The 18284-nt window shown below is 36.6% G+C and overlaps 1 protein-coding gene across 7 annotated transcripts; it reads right to left on the bottom strand.

Annotated features, from left to right (window-relative positions):
• Window positions 1-3354: 3354 nt before the first annotated feature.
• LOC131439426 (far upstream element-binding protein 3) lies at window positions 3355-17985 on the bottom strand. Of its 7 annotated transcripts, none has more exons than XR_009231121.1 (7): window positions 17452-17985; window positions 12526-13605; window positions 12064-12461; window positions 11582-11730; window positions 11175-11335; window positions 10655-11030; window positions 3355-5559 (listed from the first exon to the last, which is right to left on the bottom strand). XR_009231121.1 is itself a non-coding variant. In XM_058610417.1 (6 exons), the coding sequence occupies exons 1-6, from the start codon at window positions 17530-17532 to the stop codon at window positions 10737-10739; spliced, it is 2163 nt and encodes a 720-aa protein (XP_058466400.1). In that variant the 5' UTR covers window positions 17533-17985; the 3' UTR covers window positions 6315-10736. The 7 variants fall into 7 exon arrangements, 1 of the variants encoding a protein (XP_058466400.1); XR_009231122.1 differs by having other exon boundaries at window positions 3355-4764; XR_009231123.1 differs by having other exon boundaries at window positions 11175-11314.
• Window positions 17986-18284: the final 299 nt, after the last annotated feature.

Genomic DNA, 18284 nt, shown 5'->3' with positions numbered 1-18284 from the left:
AATTCGTGCGCGCCAAAATAGCAGGGCTGCGCACTCATACAATTGACATGATATGTTGAATGTGATGCCGTGCGATGGCGTTGCTGAACTGAAGATTGATTTCGTTCCAAGCTGACAGGGTCTGGTATAACTTAAGTTAAACCGTTTGAAGGCATTTTTTTCTTTTTTACTCATATTAGGCAAAATTTATTAATTTCGCTAATTTACTCGCTCCTCCGTGCACTTTTGCTGATCACAACAGAAATGATTTCCTGCATCATTCATTTCCGAATTTACAAGAAGAAGCTTTTACAACAACAAATACACACTTCCCTGTAGAATGTAAACGTTTATTGTGGAGATTTTTTCAGGAGATAGGGCAAAGCAGTAATATAATTAGGTATTTCAAAAATGCGCTGCGAAAATATTGGACGTCACATTCCAAAAATCTCCCCCCTTCCCCCTGTCACAAAAGGTCACGTTTCATGAAACACCCCCCTCCCCCTTGTGGCGTGACGTCTTTTATGGACAGCCCCATGTGCAAAATTTTGTGAAAATAAGCGCACTAACTTTTCTCAGGGATGGCTGAACCGATTTTCACAAACTTAGATTCAAATGAAAGGTCTTGAGGTCCCAAAAAATTCCTGAATATTATTAGGATCCGACTTCCGGTTCAGGAGTTATGGGGTAAAATGTGAAAAAAAGAAAATATGTGTTCTAACTTTTCTCAAAGATGGTGCGACCGATTTTCACAAACTTAGGTTCAAATGAAAGATCCTGTGGTCCCATGCGTAATTCCTGAATTTCATGCGGATCCGACTTCCGGATCCGGAAATATAGGGTAAAGTGGGTTAAAAATTGTATACCATCGCTGAAAGTTGGGAAAACCATAAAAAATTTTCTAAATCGACCTCAAAGCTTTTCCAATCGATAGGTTTTATCAGTAGGCGGTCAAACAAACCGATTTCGGTTATTATTATTTTAAGAATCGGAAAAAAATATTTTGAAGAATACCACTGTGTTATATATGATAGTATGATTGATAAAGTATGATACTATATGATAGTATGATTGATGATTGAAAGGCATCATTACACCACTAGATGGATTAAAACAGGTTTTACAGTTTATGATCGAAAATATGCAACACAGATGGTACACAGTTGAAACACAGTTTTAAAATGGCAACTCTGTTTCTTGCTGGCCATGTGTGGCACGCTTCCATGGTCACCTTAAAATTGTCGACGTAATGTTTGTATTATCATTCTCATCAAAGTGAATTGTTTTGTCGTGAATACGACTTACTTTACTATGGGGTGCCTTTTCAAAATTTACCCTCTAAGAGAGTGATAAGTTTTTGATCGTGAATATCTATTGTTGTATCTAATGAATCAACATAATTCTTGCGACATGCCATCGGAAATATGATCACAATTTTTTGATAAAATTTTCAGTTTTGTGACATAGTCTCAAATAATTCAAAATTAAACTTTTCTGAAATGTTTGGTATAAACGAGTATCGAAGAGGATAATTCATATGGCGCGTTTGCCTTTCTCGTATTTTTAAAGCTCATAGCTCAGTGATCTGTGAAAGGATTTATATAATCTAACTACCAATAGAATCGAAATTTTTCAATTTAAACGTGTATAGCAAAAGCATTGAAGTATTTCAATAGTACACTATTGAAAAACTTGTCTCATTTGATCCATGTCAACACCAGCCAATCAGAACGCGTTCTAAGGAAGAGAACGAAATATCTGCTGCTGTACAACAAATCGTCCGGGAAAAATATTCCGAGAAGTGGTGAATATCGCAGTGAGTTCCTCAATTTGGTCCTTGTGAATGCTAGAAACGAATCCCTACAACATATTGATAGTTTCTTTCAATAGCGGCCCTTACACGATCATTAAAAGTGTCATTACTAAAAAGTAATGGCACTTTTAATGATCGTGTAAGGTCTACGAGTTCAGTAATGACACGAGTAATGATGGAATTCCGGATTTTCCATCATTACCAACAGTATTTCTTCTTATTTTTTTGTGGAAATGCTGAATATCTTTAGAGCTATACGCGAAAAAATGACAAAGTGTAGATTTAAATTGTTAATTCTTCATTAACCTTAACGTTTCAATGGCAAATCAAATTTATTTTCAGCTAAACGAAAATAAAAATATTGCTATTGCTATTGCTGGAGTAGTTACAAATACTCATCATTAATAATGAACGTGTAATGCTAAAAAGTAATGATGTACAGTAATGCAGTAATGACGAGCGTTTGAGCAGAAGTGTCATTACTTAGTAATGACACTTTTAATGATCGTGTAAGGGCCGCTAATAAATTATGCAAATCCGAAATGAAATAATCGACATTAAAATTCTATATGCGGCTATTTTTATAGCCGTTAGGACCGCCCATTAGTGAAAAAGCTACAAACGAAATCACATAAAAGGAAATCTCTTAACAAAAATTCAATCAGTTTGGATTCTATCGCCACTGCGAGCAGATGTGTTTTGTGTCGTCTGCACAATTAGTTTCGCTTTCGACAAGAGCGATTACGTCACAGCTGCCAGTCATTAGCATTGGTGAAAAAGCATTGGGAGAGCATTGCACCGTTTCTAAAGAACTATTAGGATTTGTTGTTCGCAAATCGTAGGGAAATATCCTCAGTTTACTGCAAATCTAGAACAGTTTGGTTAGATTTGTGCACATTTCGCTGTGTGAAACTCACAGTAAACGAGATCAAGTGAAGCCTTCTTTGTTTTTGCGAAAAATGTTCCAGAGTTTAATGTCGTAGAGAATTACGCAATTTGACCTTTCTGAATGCTAGAAACGAGTCCCTTCAGCATATTGATAGTTTCTTTCAATAAATTATGCAAATCCGAAATGAAATAATCAACATTAAAATTCTGAATGCGGATATTTTTATAGCCGTTAGGACCGCCCATTAGTGAAAAAGCTACAAACGAAATCAGGTAGAAACAAGCCGCTCAATAAAAAGTGAAGCCTTCTTTGTTTTTGCGGAAAATGTGCAAAGGGGAATGCTTGCATAATTCATACAATTGATCAACTAATTGATATTCGGAAGTGTTAAGGAACATGTCAGTTGTTTTCGTATTCACGACATCCAGTTATGTCTCTGACATTACCCACCCGCCTTTTTTCTCCGATGTGACTTTCGTAAGAAGGACCTACACTCACTTCACTTGCTTTTCACCGTGTAGTGATACCGTTAATAAGACCCATTGTCTGCCAAAATTCAATAGTGAAGACTCTTCAACTCAACGCTCTAGAATAGTTACTATTACACCAGTTTCAGTGTATTTAAAAATAGCATGGATTGTGATATCTCATAATAGAAATAAATTTAATTAGCTTATATGTTGAGCTGTAGATGTAATGAACAACTTTATTGTTGATACGCAACTTGTTTAGCATCGGATGGAAGAATTGGTCGAAGTCGAGCAAGAGATCACACATATAATAGCTTTCGATCCTTGATGACCTTGCAAAGATGGCATAGTATCCTGGGGAGTTGATTCCTTCCCTTTGGCGTGGGAAAAAACTATCATACTGTGTTCACAGTTTTTTTTATTCCTAGCTAGAATAAGTGAATCTCATCAGTGATCGGAATTTATGCATGGTGATCATTTGGAATAAACAGTAGTGACAGCATGTACAATTCATTCATGTATAAGAGCGGTGAGAACCATTCAGTTTACTTCGGGTGATGTGCACATCAGTTGATAGATGTAGTTGCTTAGTACTAAACCATGTTAGAAGATAGGCTAATTTGAGAAAAAGGAATTAACGCTCTCAGGTCTAATTTTACGGAATTAACGTATCTTATCTACCACATATTTTATTTTATTTGATTATATATATACTATGTATGATTGCATATACAACTGTGTGACAATCAGGATACTGCAGGAAACCCGAAAAACGCACATTTAATTCATTTCCGAAAGTATCTCACCTCGTGGTCATCCATCACTTTTCTTATCCTGTTTGAATCTTATTTACGGAACGATTGCATCGTCCTTCAAGAAACTGCATACATATCACTTTTCTACCTTTTCGATTATTCACTTTACTGATTTCTAAGTGTCTTCAACTGTATCTGGTTTCTCTGTTCAGCTTATGTCACTCCGGCAAAGTGTTCATATCTGTCTTACTATTGTTCATTTTGGCTTTCAGGTATTTATGCTTGGGATTCAAATCACTCAAGTTCGATTACAATACTAACAACGCAGTCGTATATGTGGTGTTTGATTCTTTTCACTGTTCCACGTGTTTTGGTTTCCGTGTTTACAAAACACCACCGTAGTTAGACAATACACTTCCGCTGGAGTACATTCTCAATTTACACAATTTAAAGAATCGGTGATTATACCAAAAAGAATAGTTCTGATATGAGAATCACTGTCAGTGTTTCATATGCATATAAAAATTGACAATTCGTTTGGCTAGCCAGAATAACACTTCGATATAGTAAAATCAATGCATACAATGAAGCAAACCGTGTCATTCATTTGCAATTGTTTCTCTATGAAAATACATCAGTACGGATTATAATTTAGTGAATATAATAAAATAATAGAATCACTGCTGATGTGAATATTTTACCAGAAAAGTTTTTTATCTAGTATCGCAAAAATTACCTTCCCGGTTCTAAAAATCTGCAGTACGTTGGCTGAACCATTTTCGTACGTCCCTTCGCCAATATCCTTCAGCTTCACTTGCTATAACGTTCCCTGTTAGTGTAACAGTTTTGAAAGATTATCTTTTGAAAAATAGAAAAAGCATATAAAAAAGTAAAAATAAACTAAACATTTGATATGAATATTGCAAGTATCTAGAAAGGAAAAAGAAAAATGGCCATTTTTCTTACATAATTATCGGATAAACATGTGAAAACAAATGAAATGATAGGTACATCAGTAAAATTGCGATTGGATTTATAGTTCATTTAGTGATTTTTATCAGCAGCATTTAGTTCATATGATTGTTCTTAAAAGAAATTTCGACAAATTCTAAATCATATTACTCGAGAAACATATATTAATGCATAGCGTAAACGGTCACCATAATTAATAAGAGTAAGCTTTTTTTACTCATACTCATTTCTAAGCAGAAGGTATCGAGAAGAAGAACTTAGAAATTGCCGGTAGTGTTTGCCGGAAACCCCTTTGCGAATTGTGCTATTGTTCATTTCTTACACATCGTCTTACAGAACAGTCAGTTATATCAATTCTTCTGTTCAAATACTTGGAATCAAACCCATTCAAAATATGTCGTTTAGAACGGTCACATACACGCACTTGTCAAATTTAATGCAATCGGTGAATGTTCGGTTTTTTTGGTTTTCTTGGATAAACTTATGGCCACCACGGTAGATTGTGTGTTCTCATGTATTGAGTTTTTTTCTTGTCTATAATAAGATTGAGTTGCTTTTCTCTCTTTTGCTAACAAGCCGTGTTCGATCCTAGATTTTTTATTTGTCCTACATAGCTTCAACGCTAATGTGTTTAAATGTGCTCAATAGTTGGTACATATGGTTTTATATAGCAAACATTATCTGTAATAAAAGGTTATTGGAGAAAGAAAAAGAAATTGTTTTTCATGAGGTGTACAATATAGTGGAAAAATAAAACAACAGATGAAGAAAAGACACTTATAAACTAGAGTAACCGAAAATTATATAGCAATTATGGATTTCAAATAGCATACTGTAACAATATTAGATGAATAGCGTCGCATTCGGCAAATTTAATGAAATATAGACCTACGAAAAGGGAATAATTCCAACCACCTAAATAAATGTTTCATTTAATTATCAACTGCATGGATAAATATATATATATTTTCTTTGAAATAGTAATGAACACTATAATTAGTGAAAACTCCAGGAAAAGATATAAATATAATTTGCAATATATGATATACAATATAGACACGTCAACATTATCGTATATGATAGTGGAAAATATTTATGGTTATAATCTGCAATTTTGATATTAGTAGAAATTTACAGGGTAATAGTATATTAATGTACGATGAGATACATTAACTTGAAAATTTGACGGTATTAATTATACAGCAAATATAGATTTACGATCCATTTGGAACACACAATTAGAGAAAGCGTTTACACATTTATTATTATTATTTGGTAATATTTAATCCCCATAACTTTTTCTATTTATCAACTCCATCCATGAAACTTATTGATTTTGATAGAAATTAGGAACTTATTTTTTAAATTTTGCATTTTGCAAGAGCTGTAGTCAATAAATGTTGAATATATTGATAAATCAAACAAAAACGTGTAGGCTTATTGATACATTAAATTAAAATAAGCAATACTATTCATATTCATCAAATGAAGTTAGTTGATTCTAAGTTAGCATGAAAAAAAACCTTTCAAACGTTGCATCAGTCATCCAATATTGTGTGCCCTTTTTATACGATACTATAACCCTGATATGCACTTATAAACGGAAAACAAAGGATCACGTTAGATTTTTGTTGTTGTTAAAAGGACACTTAAAGCACGTTGTAATGATGTTACTTTGCTGTAAACAAACAGATCAAAATGAAAAGCATATTACCCAAGATGACAGGGTGTAGGATTTTGCATCAAAGAACTCGGGCACACGCTAAAACAATTTAAAATACTCGCGTTCATAGTTGTTCGAATAGTTATACCACGACGATACGACGTTATTCAGAATAAGGGCGATTTACCGGGACTTATGACATTTTATAAAATTTGTATCTGTAAATTATATTTTAAAAAAATTGGCTACCCTGGCAGCTTTTTGTTCGCGTTTAAAAGATAGAAAATGGAACGGCAAAAACTGTAAACCATTTGGCAAATTTTAACTTTTTGTTAAAATCTGACAATCGAATAGTTCTTCATTGTCAATAATAATTAAGAGCATGGTTGTTTTGACAGTTCGATAGTTATTTCCAGGCACTAGAAAAATGTTGCAAAAAGTGCAAGTTTCAGATCTTTGGTAACAATCATTTATGTGTAATTTGTTTTCATACTATTCGTCAAAGAAAACATCACAGTAATAAGTGTAAATATATTTCCAGTCCATTTTTTGTCTTGAATACGACTTACTTTACTATGTACAAGAATGGGCAGAACTTTATCGCGAATATCTCTTGATGTACTTAGAGCAAGTTCAGCAGCTAGAAGTTCTATATGGAAGATCTATAATAGAGCAGAAACTGGAACAAACGTATCCCCAGCAAGCCGTTCTAGTTTTATTTATTCGACCAGTTCTTCTGTCAAATTTAAAACTGGTCTACGATGCCGTTCTATTTTTTGTATATTTGAAACACGAGTAAAACACTGCTGGGGCTGCCAGTTTTTCTTGTTATAAAATTCAGATTGAAATTTTGTAACTGGCATGATTTATGCATCTAGAACTAGAACACTGCTGAATATGCCCTCAACCCAACAAACTGTTTTTGTCTACAAGCTATCGGAAATATAATCAGGAATTTTTGATTAAATTTTGAACAGCGTCAGATAACCATAAATAACTGAAATACAAAGATTTCTAAAACTTTTGGAAATATTGAGGAAAATTCATCACGCTTGCTTGCCCTTTTCGCACCCAGACGACGGTTTTGAGGTAGTAAAGCGCATATCAGTTCCGATTATCTCCTGAACGAGTATAAAAGGTAAACTTTGATAGAAAATTGTTCATTTTTTCTTCTGCTTCAGACGGAACTTAATGTCGAAGTGAGGTTCTCATACCAACATAAGTAAGCTCAGATCGTGCTTTCATTTGGACTTCGATTGTCAGAAGCAACAGCCTTCAGTAACGAGAGCAAATCTTTTGCGTGGTACAAAACCTCAGGCGCTTAAGTCGTGCTCTCATTTGGACTTCGGTCGCCAGGAGCAGCAGTCGGCAATGAAAGCGCAGGCGTTTTGTATGGTACAAAACCTCAAACGCACAGGACGCAGATCCAGTTTCCCTTCAAAGAAGATCGATTGCATCATTCTGCTACTGGTTGTTTGCATTGGAGAAATATACAGCGACAACAATGGTGAACATTATGCAAAACCCTTCTAATGGCTTTAAATGTTATCTAAAATCTAAGCAATCGACATTAAAATTCTGTATGTTGCTATTTAGAACCATAATTGTATACCTACTAAAGAATTATGCGAAATTTTCCTTCACTATACTGTTTACGGCTCATTTTTCAACCAGTTGTAGTTTTTAGTACAACTTTCTGCTGATTTGCTATATAAAATGCATAGCATCGACTCAGAATAGATTCGAACTCAACTCGTCACTCTCCATCACGAACGCCTCCATAAAAGGTTTTTTGCAGAACCTACATTATTTTATCATAAATAACTATACTGGTTATCCTGTAATATTTATATTTAATTGTATGTCAGAAAGTTTAATGTAACTAATCTGTACTTTCGTTTAGGTATATCGTTTCTAGCAATGAAAAAGGGGAAAGCTTGCACAATTCACACAATCGATCAACTAATTGATAATCGGAAGTATAAAGAAATAGTGGCAGTTTTATTCGTATTCACGACATCCAGTTATGTCTCTGACATTACACACCCGTACCTTTATCGAAGTTTTTCATTGTATTGCAATTATTATACTATCAATTACACAAGTAAAATCGTTATCACCGCTGTCGATAATTGCAATTTAATTTAGTTATTTAAAATCACAATTTATTTGTGGTGACGTAATCTGCCGCAAAAATGACGTTATTACATCGGAAAATGTGGAGGTACTTACATATTAACGCCACCGCAACAGAAGTTGCGCTAATAAAGAGCCATGAATAGTTATTGGTTAGCCGAACACAGCGAAATAAGTACAGAAAATCTTTCTTCTCATGCCTATCAATACCAATGAGGTAGAAACAAGTGAAGCAAATACAACGTATGTACCAATATGGAAATAAATCGTGTGTTGTGGATTAACGTGTCGCGAATGTAATTTCACGCATCATTTCAAACTCAGTTAATATGCATACTTTTTAGTGTACTTTATTTTTAATTAACTACCGACATGTCAAATTTTAACCTTAAGTTGAAATTATTTGCAAAATTGTTCACAGCCTAAATTTAGCATGAAAACTGTTCGAATAGAATAAAAAAAATAGCTCAAATCTGTTCAACAACGATTGTGGTTTATTATCCATCAAGAATTTTTTACTAATGAATGATCCAAATAACTATTTGATATATTCAATTCAAATGAACAAATCTACAACAAAAAATCACTTTGTGTCAGTTTTATTCAAACAAATGTCTTCCAGTTACGAAATCTGGTTAGTGGGACCAGTGCCATACGCATCAATTCATTTTTGATTTCGTTTTTATTTTAACCGAGGAACATATGTTACATTTGGGATATTCGATCAAAAAATTTAAGAAGCGAAAATCGATTATCTTTCGTTAAACACTTATACGTTATAAATAATAAATGAAGTTGCATAGCAGAACAGCTTGATAGCTATTACTGAAAGATAACATGAAATTGCATTCCATACAATCAAGAAAAGCAAACAAAAGTTCAGTTAGATGGGGAAATTGTACCCAAAAGGGGCTACTGACAAACAATCACACATCGGATTGATTGGATTCTAGTTTGATACAACAACAAAAAAAACACCACGTTAAGTGCAATTGAGTATGAGAAATATTTGTGAATTCTAAGTATCATCTATTCATCATTCACTCTGTTTTTATGCTTCTATTGAAACATCGAATTTGTGTTATAGAGATAATCCTGATATGCCTGAAAATTGTGAAACATAATTTGTGCAATCTGCTGTATTAGCAGAAATTCGTCGCGTTCATGCAGGCCGTCAATTCCAAATGATGGATAATTTCAAATGTAAGGTAATAAATAAGCACATCAATAAATAGAATATCGTTTTTCTCGAGATAAGTTTGATCCTCCTTCCTTCATAATATAATTTAGTAAGATGGGGAATTATCCAATCCAATATTCAAAATATCTGCACAGAGCATAGCTAGTATATACGCGAAAATAATAAAATTTCGATTGAAGTCTGTATTCAATAACTACGGAACATTGCACGATAAACATATTTGTTTTAAATTCGAAATGTAATGAAGATTATTATAATATGTTACAACGAGAAACTATCAATGGAAACCATAAAATATTTATTTTCCGATTAATTAACACCATTTTCCTGCACTCTACACTTGCACTTTTCCTGGAGTTTTATTATAATGAGTAGCATTATAAACAATGTAATAAACATCAATATTTTGCATCCAAGGGACACGAGAATGAAAATAAAATTTGATTGCTGTGCATGTGAAATTTATTATATGAATAATAATTTCAATATACCCAGAAAAAATATGCTTAAATTTAGTACATTTTGAATATTAATATACCGTTTATCACAGAATATGTTATCACGGAAACAAATTGAATAATTATTATTACGGTGGTGAAAATTGAATACTAGTGATGTGACATACAAAACCAAGAATATCAATATATGTAAAACAAACAACTAAATATACTATTAAACTAAAAAGAAATTATATAAAGTATTCCAAAGAAAAAACACAAACAAGTAAAACAAAAAGATGAGAATGAGCTTAGCATAGCAACAAAATAGTCGCTTACCTTAGTGGGTTACGGGGAGGGGGCTGCTGAAGGAACAAGCGTACTATGGAATGCCATCCTAGCTTGTTCTGGCGTCCATAGATTAGTTCTTATCTTGACCAGGCCCAGCTTGCTGCTGGCCGGGTTGCCCACCTTGTCCAGGATATCCGCCTCCGTACGGGTAACCTTGGTATCCACCTGGCTGTCCACCGGCTGCGGCTGCCCCTGCGTAGTACTGTTGGTACTGTTGTGCCCCGTACCCGCCAGCAGTTGCTTGTTGTGCTGCTAGCTGCTGGGGATTACCTCCAGCACCGCCTGGTGCGGCTCCGGCAGCATTGAACTGCTGCCCAGCTGCACCACCTGGTTGACCTCCTGCACTGGCCGTTGCCTGTAGAGCCTAAGTAAATGCATTGTGGGAATAGAAGAAGAAAAAACAAAACCTTCCGTCGTATCGCCTTCGAGCATACAAAATAATCTCAAATTTGAAGTCTGTTGGCAGCTTGGAGAGTACTAATCTCCGACTTCCAACGGATGTATATACCTTATTGTTAGCGATTTGTTTCTCGATCGCTTCGGCCTCGTCAATTCTACCGAGCCTTCGGTAGTACTCGGCCCACTCGGCGCTGTAGTCTGCTTGGCCACCACCCGACTGTTGCGCTCCAGCGTTACTCGTTGCCACAACTGATGGAGCAGTTTGATTAGCTATTAGGGTTCAAAATCATAATAAAAAAACACAACGGAAGATCGCCCGCGAATCGTTCGCATAACCACAACGAATAATTTTCAATATTTTTGAAATATATAAAAAAAAAGCGCGCAGCAATGCATAAAGTAAGATTGGTAGAAAACAAAGAAGAAAGTGTTTTACATTGTGTATCGTACAAGTGAACATGCGCATATAATGTTTTGCAGCGACGAGATTCTGCGACTGGCGACGGGTTGAATTACCTTGGGTTGTCTGGACTGCCGGTGTCGGGGTTGCTCCCTGCTGCGCGGCTGCCTGTCGAGCCTTAACTTGCTGTTCAATCATCTCTGCCTCGCGATGCATACCCATTTGTCTGGAAGAGGATTGGTGAGACCGATTAGTTGGCCCTCCACTAGAAGCAGAAGAGAGTAAAAGCGGACACGAGAACGTTTCCGAAGAAGGAATTGCATCAGAATCATTTGAACATTTTAGAGCAATCGTCTTCATTACGTCTTCATCTGGCCTTCTTCCTACAAGCTGTCAACGTTATCAAATGATACGAAGAATTTTCTGCAATGAACATTCGAGTCTGTCATGATAAAATGTTCAAACAATCGGTAAAGCCATTAGCATCTGTGTCTGTTGAAACTCAAGCAAATAATATGCAAATCCTGTGTCCGAATCGAAGCGTAATCGTGTCTAGCTTAGAGTGTCTAAATTACTAGTGTACGACAGACTAACTCACCTATAGTATTCAATCCATTGCTGGGAATAGTCGGCCTGTCCTTGTCCAGCTTGTTGCTGTTGGGCGGCTGCTGCCGAGGTAGCAGTTGGCTGTACCTGCTGTTGCTGGTCCCAGGATTGCTGCTGATATCCACCCCAGCTCTGGCCGTATGCATTCTGGCCGTTATTCTGGAATTGCTGCGCCGGAGCTGTAGACGAACCGACATATACCAGATTCACTTCCATGTTGATTTTATCCTGAATCAGTCGTTTGGCCTCCTCGACTTGATGAGGTTCACCTTTGCAGGTAAAAGTTTTCTCCGTGGTTTGGTTTGCCGATGCTTTGCGATCCATTTCTGTATGGGCCCCCGACTGTTGGTTGATTTGTTTGATTGTGTCTCCTCCGCGGCCAATAATGATCTGTAAAATCGAACATTCAAATTAAAAAAAATGATTCCCTCAGGTAGCACAAAGCGCTACATACACCGCACTTGTTGACTGGAACGGTGAAAGTATACTCTTCTCGGGTCACTTGTGGACCACTGTAGTCTCCTCCTCCGAACTGTCCACCGTTACCATTGTCGTGACCTTCACGACCTCGGTGCGGTCTATCTCCTCGGTCACCGCGTTCATCTCGTTCGCCACGAGGTCCACGTCCGCCACCGCCTTGCTCGCGTCGCTGAACACTTTCGATCAGTTCTTCAATCATACGTTTGCCTTCCTCAACTTGAGCTCTGGAACCCTGGACGATGCAACGCCGATCGCCGGGTCCATCTCCACGTCCTTGGATAAACTGCAACTTGCAGCCAGATTCACCTTGAATCTTTTTAATCATGTCACCTCCTTTTCCGATGACCACACCAACAGCTGACTTGGGAACGAATACTTCAGCTTGTTCTGTTCCATTCATACTCTGTCTTTGACTGTTATAGTTGTCTTTCTCTTGTATTAGATCAAATACAAGCTGTTTGGCGTGCTCCACTTTCTGTTGATCACCGGAAATACGTAAAGGTTTCTCCATTTCTTGTCCAGGACCGTCCTGGATAATGACCATTTTGGCGCCCGATTTTTCCTGCAACTGTTTTATAGTTTCGCCTCCCTTGCCTATAATGAGGCCCACCTTGGAGCCGGGAATCATAATTTCCTGGTAGGGCTGATTGCCGAAGTTGGACGAACCAAATCCACCGCGGCCACCACCGCCTCCACCACCTCCTCCACTACCACTACCACCACCGTTTCCACCGTGATTACCGTTGTCCATTGGGCCGTTGGGGCCTCCTTGTTGGTTTACCATTTTGCTAATAAGATCACGTGCTCTCTGGACAGGATCCTGTGTTCCCGCGGCTGCTGAGTTTGAGTTTGAATTATTATTAATTTGTGATAAACGTGCGGCTACGGCTGCAGCTTGAGCAGCGGCTTGCATAGCAGCTGGGCTCATGCCAGTCGGCGAGTTTGCATTGTTGAAGTCAGGTTGTCCTCCAAACTTTTTCGATTCTGGTCCCGAGTCGTCCTCAAGCGATCTCTTCACCGGTTGGCCACCACCCGGGTGTATTTTAGCGGCAATCTAAAGTTCGAAGCAAAAGATAAGATGCAAACCGTTGATGAATAACGGACTATGAAACATTACACTGTTAAGAACATCTATGACTTTCCACGAAAATTGTTCTGACACTTGACTGGAGTTTGAATAAATTCTTATGTTCTTATGGCTTGAAGGCAACCCAGTCCCATCCCTAGCTGCTGGGTCAAATCCATCCATTTGACAGCAGTTGGGATCGAAAAAAACTGGTTGGAATTGAACTTAAAGCGAATCCGCCATTAGCGAGAATTGTCAGAACGAATCTTCAGGCATACATTCTCAAACACAAATTAGTGTGTTTTCGATTGTACATCGCAGATGTAGGCATATTTGCTATGTAAACCGCACCGATCGCTACCGGATGACCTGAAATAGGGAAAATCCTACTTTTTCGATTTTGAACCGATATTGTAACGTGACTAATACCTTGACCATGTCACATGTTCCAAAATATTCAAATGAGGAAAGAAAGTGCGATGAAAAGTTACAAACTAAGATTATTATTATTATTATTATTATTACAGTATTCACACATATCCGATCTGGTTCAGTACCGGCACAACACCATGCACGGATACTGATATTATTTCAATCGTTTTTTATGCGCGCATTCACACTTATCTGGCAGGGTTTCGGTTTCTACCTTAACTAAGGTATTACACTTCCGTGCAAAACAAGTGTTTTGTAAGAAGCATTAACTTTACATCTGCTTGGCGGTTCATTACCGGTAAGTTTGGCTCGATACCGAAAACCGGCCAATTTTACGAAAAATGCATGAGGGTGTAACTTCTTTATTTACACAAGAAGCATAGAGGTTAAAGCCGGGGTAAAATAAATGATGTATAAAAAAAGCATAGAAGTAAACAGATCGAGGTCTTATTTTAATGATATAGGAGTAAAGTGAAAAAATTGTCCATATATTTTAAAGATTAACCGATAATTCAATAATTGGAACGAAATTCGAAATATTCATCGATTCTTTTCTCCATTTTCTGTCAATGTAAGTAACCTCCTTTGAGAAACTGATGTGATAAATGATAAGGATTTTCACGCATTTTTGCCTGCAGTTTTTACGAAAATTTTCGAAGTCATGAAGTTTTTTTTACGCGGATTTCTGAATCTACGCGATTTTTATGCGCACATTTCCAAAGTTACGCGTTTTTCCCAAAAATACTACTTTTTTCAGCGGATTTCCAAAGCTGAGCGGTCGTTTTAACGTGGATTTATGAAAAAAGCATTTTTTCCAAAGCTACGCGGATTTCCGAAATTATGCAATTTTGTTTATGCGGATTTCCGAAATTATGCAATTTTTTCCACGCGGATTTCCAAAGTTATGCAGTTTTGTTACACGGATTTTCGAAGTTACTACTTATTTCTGCAAATTTCCAAAATTGAGTAATTGTTCTTACGCGGATTTCTGAAGTAAAGCATTTTTTCCAAATCTGCACTGATTTACGAAGTTATGCAGTTTTTTTTCACGCAGATGTCCGAAATTTAGATTGTATTACTCGGATTTTGGCAGATACACGTTTTTTACACGAATTTCCAAAGTTAAACGGTTTCTAACGTAAACTTCCGAAATTACACAGTTTATTACGCAAATTTTCAAATCTACGTGTTTTTTCTTGCCAATTTCCGAAATTACGTGTTTTTAACCCCCGAAATTCCGAAGTTACGCGTTACGCGTTCGATATGGATTATTTCGATCGAATATGAAACTTTGAATTCTGTTTCTCGATCGAGTTTTCCATAAACAAGCATCACTCGATCAAATTACAGAATGCAATTTTTTACATTCCATCGGAATATTCCGCTTCGATCGAAATTCACAATCTGAATGATAATAAAGACGGATGTCTGATATGGTCAAACCAAGGTTTGCGAAACAAGGTCAACAGTAGGTACGATACTCTGTAAATAATTTGAACGCTAACATCATATGCAAAGCATTTGAACTACCACTACTTGTATAATACATGAAATTTGTGAAAATATGCACTTAAATTATAAAATGAGTGTAAAAACTGTTGATATCTAGTGGAAATCATGCTACATTTATCTTAAATACACATCAAAACGATAGGATATATCGTTACCTCCAGATTCTATATGAATTTCATGCGAATGTCACATTGTTTTCCACATAGATTTCAATTGAAACACAGTTGACACAGTGTTTTGCACATACATTTGTGCTGTACTCATTTCCACTATTGAAAATTAAGTGTTTAACACATGTAGTTTGATTCAAAAGCAAAACACATCACATCCAAAGGAAAAACACATCGAAGCAAAGTGAAAAATAATCTAATCTTGCATCTTAGTAAAATTGCACATGAAATCCTAAACCAAATCGCTTTTGTTATGGGTAAAAATGGAAAAACATATTAAATTGAAGAGCTGTTTAAATATGAATCGATCGTGAAAATTTGTAACAGTGTACACGATGAACGTCACGCATGCACCAGAGTACTAAACTATGTCTGAACTCAAACAAGATTCTAGAAAAGTTTGAGATTGTGTGAGATTAGCAGGCGTAAGCAAGTTTAGTAGATTGTGCGGTTTGGGAAGAATTGCGCGAAATTAGCAAATTTAGAAAAGCTTAACAAGGATTAAAAAATGTAGGAGGGATCAGGTGAAATTTAATCGAATAAACAATAAAACTACAAAGGGTATTAAATTGAACTGGATGCTAATAAGTGTCACATTTCGAGAGTAATGCTCGAAAGTTAAGATCAGAATTGATGATTTGTTTCGAATATTTGTTTAACAGTTTTGAGCATTCTCCAAACAAACTTTTTTATTGTTTCTTAGCATTGAAGCAAATATAATTTCAACTACCTCGCAATCTGTACCTTATAAATAGTGTAACGGAGGTATTTTTACCACCCTAATATATTTTGGTCCGGCGTCCATCGTAACTCAGAATTTTTAAAAATTATTCCATTCCCTAACATGTTTGGTATGAATGTACACTGAGCTCTTTTTTATGCGGTTTTTTACGCGACTTTTTTTTTCCGAATTTTCAGAGTTATGCGTTTTTTTATGCGAAGTTTCAGAGTTATGTGGTTTTTTTTTGCGAATTTTCAGAGTTATGCGGTTTCCCTTCTGCGGTCTTTTTTATGCGAAGTTTCAGAGTTGTGCGATTTTTTTATGCGGTACTTAAATTCGCATAAAAAAAGACTTCAGTGTATATCTCATTTTGAGTACAACCAAAAGTATGAGCGCCGGGCCAAAATATCTTCGTTACCCTTAAGCAAGGAAAATACGATGGTTTGACCAATCACATGACAATCGACACCATTACCCTACTACTTTTCTAAATAATAGCAAATTATTTATATTTGACGTCCATAGGTTCCATCGCAAATTGATTAATATAAACGATAATACCAAAGTTAACTGAAACCTACATTTTTTTTGTACGGAAACCTTACACATACAAAAACAGCCATTAAACAGTAACTTTCATAACGACATGGTCGTCTCCGTCATACATCGCGACAAGTAATATCCGACTGATAAACTCTTCGCAATATCGGTGACTTGCTAAAATTATTTCTATTTCGAATGATTCGCATCATTGTCTATTCATGACCAGCATTCGAAATTATAATCTACCACCATTTGCATCGAAAAATATATAACTCAAAAAACCAAGTCAGCCATGTCGGGCTCCATGTTGGAAACCAGCAGTATCGATTTTTCGCCCTCGTTTGCACTGCTTCCACTCACAGCGGCGGCCATTTTCCGGTTGCGATCAAGACGCTCCCCGTTAAAAATGCGGTTCAGTAATTTAAAGTGCTCAACTTTCAGCTTCTTACTACTCACTTGTTTAGCTCTCTGTAAAGCGGCTGCAAATGCTGACGATTGACTAAAATTTTGCGAGTTCTGGTTTGAATAATCACTCATTATTAAAATAAATAAACCAATAAAGTAAAAATTTTCCTCGCACGGAAATTGCACACCCAGAATAATTTTTTCGGTCCTCACACACACAACGCGCTCGTCACTCGCTCAATCGCAGCAAGAAATTGTCCGCTTTTTCGGCTGAAGCCTTTTACTGATCGGCCTAAATCTCCAATCTAACTTCAGGGAAGGGTTTTCTGTTACTTTTGCACTGGTTTTTCATCGGAACTAACCGTCTGGAACAGCCCGAAAACCAAAAAAGTTGATAATTACTCAGCCGAACTCAACAAAAAACTAAAGAAAAAAGGTAGCACTTCTGGATGTTGAATCTGCTGCTACTGCTGCTGGGCACGGATATAGATACAATTTTTCCGCACATCACACAAGAAGCACGATCCATTCAAGGCAAAAGAAAACTGATGAATGACATGGCGAGCGGCTCGTCGCCTACTGGTAACCCGTTGGTGCGCTGGCTTTAAGCGAAAAGTGTTCGCCTACTCGTTTGTCGAAATTACCTCAATTCGCTCGTTCGACAATGTCATATTTTAGTACAACCAGAGATGCCGGGTAAAAATTTCAAATATCTGCGGACAGGATTTCAAAAGTCTGTAAATGTCTGCAGTCAGCAAGCATGCCTTGCTGGCAGCAATTTCTATATTGGTATATTGTCGCAAAACTGAAATGCAGAGGCGCTGCTTGTTTAGAGATGATACTTTCAGCAAAAGCTGTCAAATCGGTAGAAAAGTTTCTAATTA

The sequence above is a fragment of the Malaya genurostris genome, chromosome 3, assembly GCF_030247185.1.
Source record: "Malaya genurostris strain Urasoe2022 chromosome 3, Malgen_1.1, whole genome shotgun sequence".
Classification (NCBI taxonomy): Eukaryota; Metazoa; Arthropoda; class Insecta; order Diptera; family Culicidae; genus Malaya; species Malaya genurostris.
This window is presented reverse-complemented; position numbering and strand designations above follow the sequence as displayed.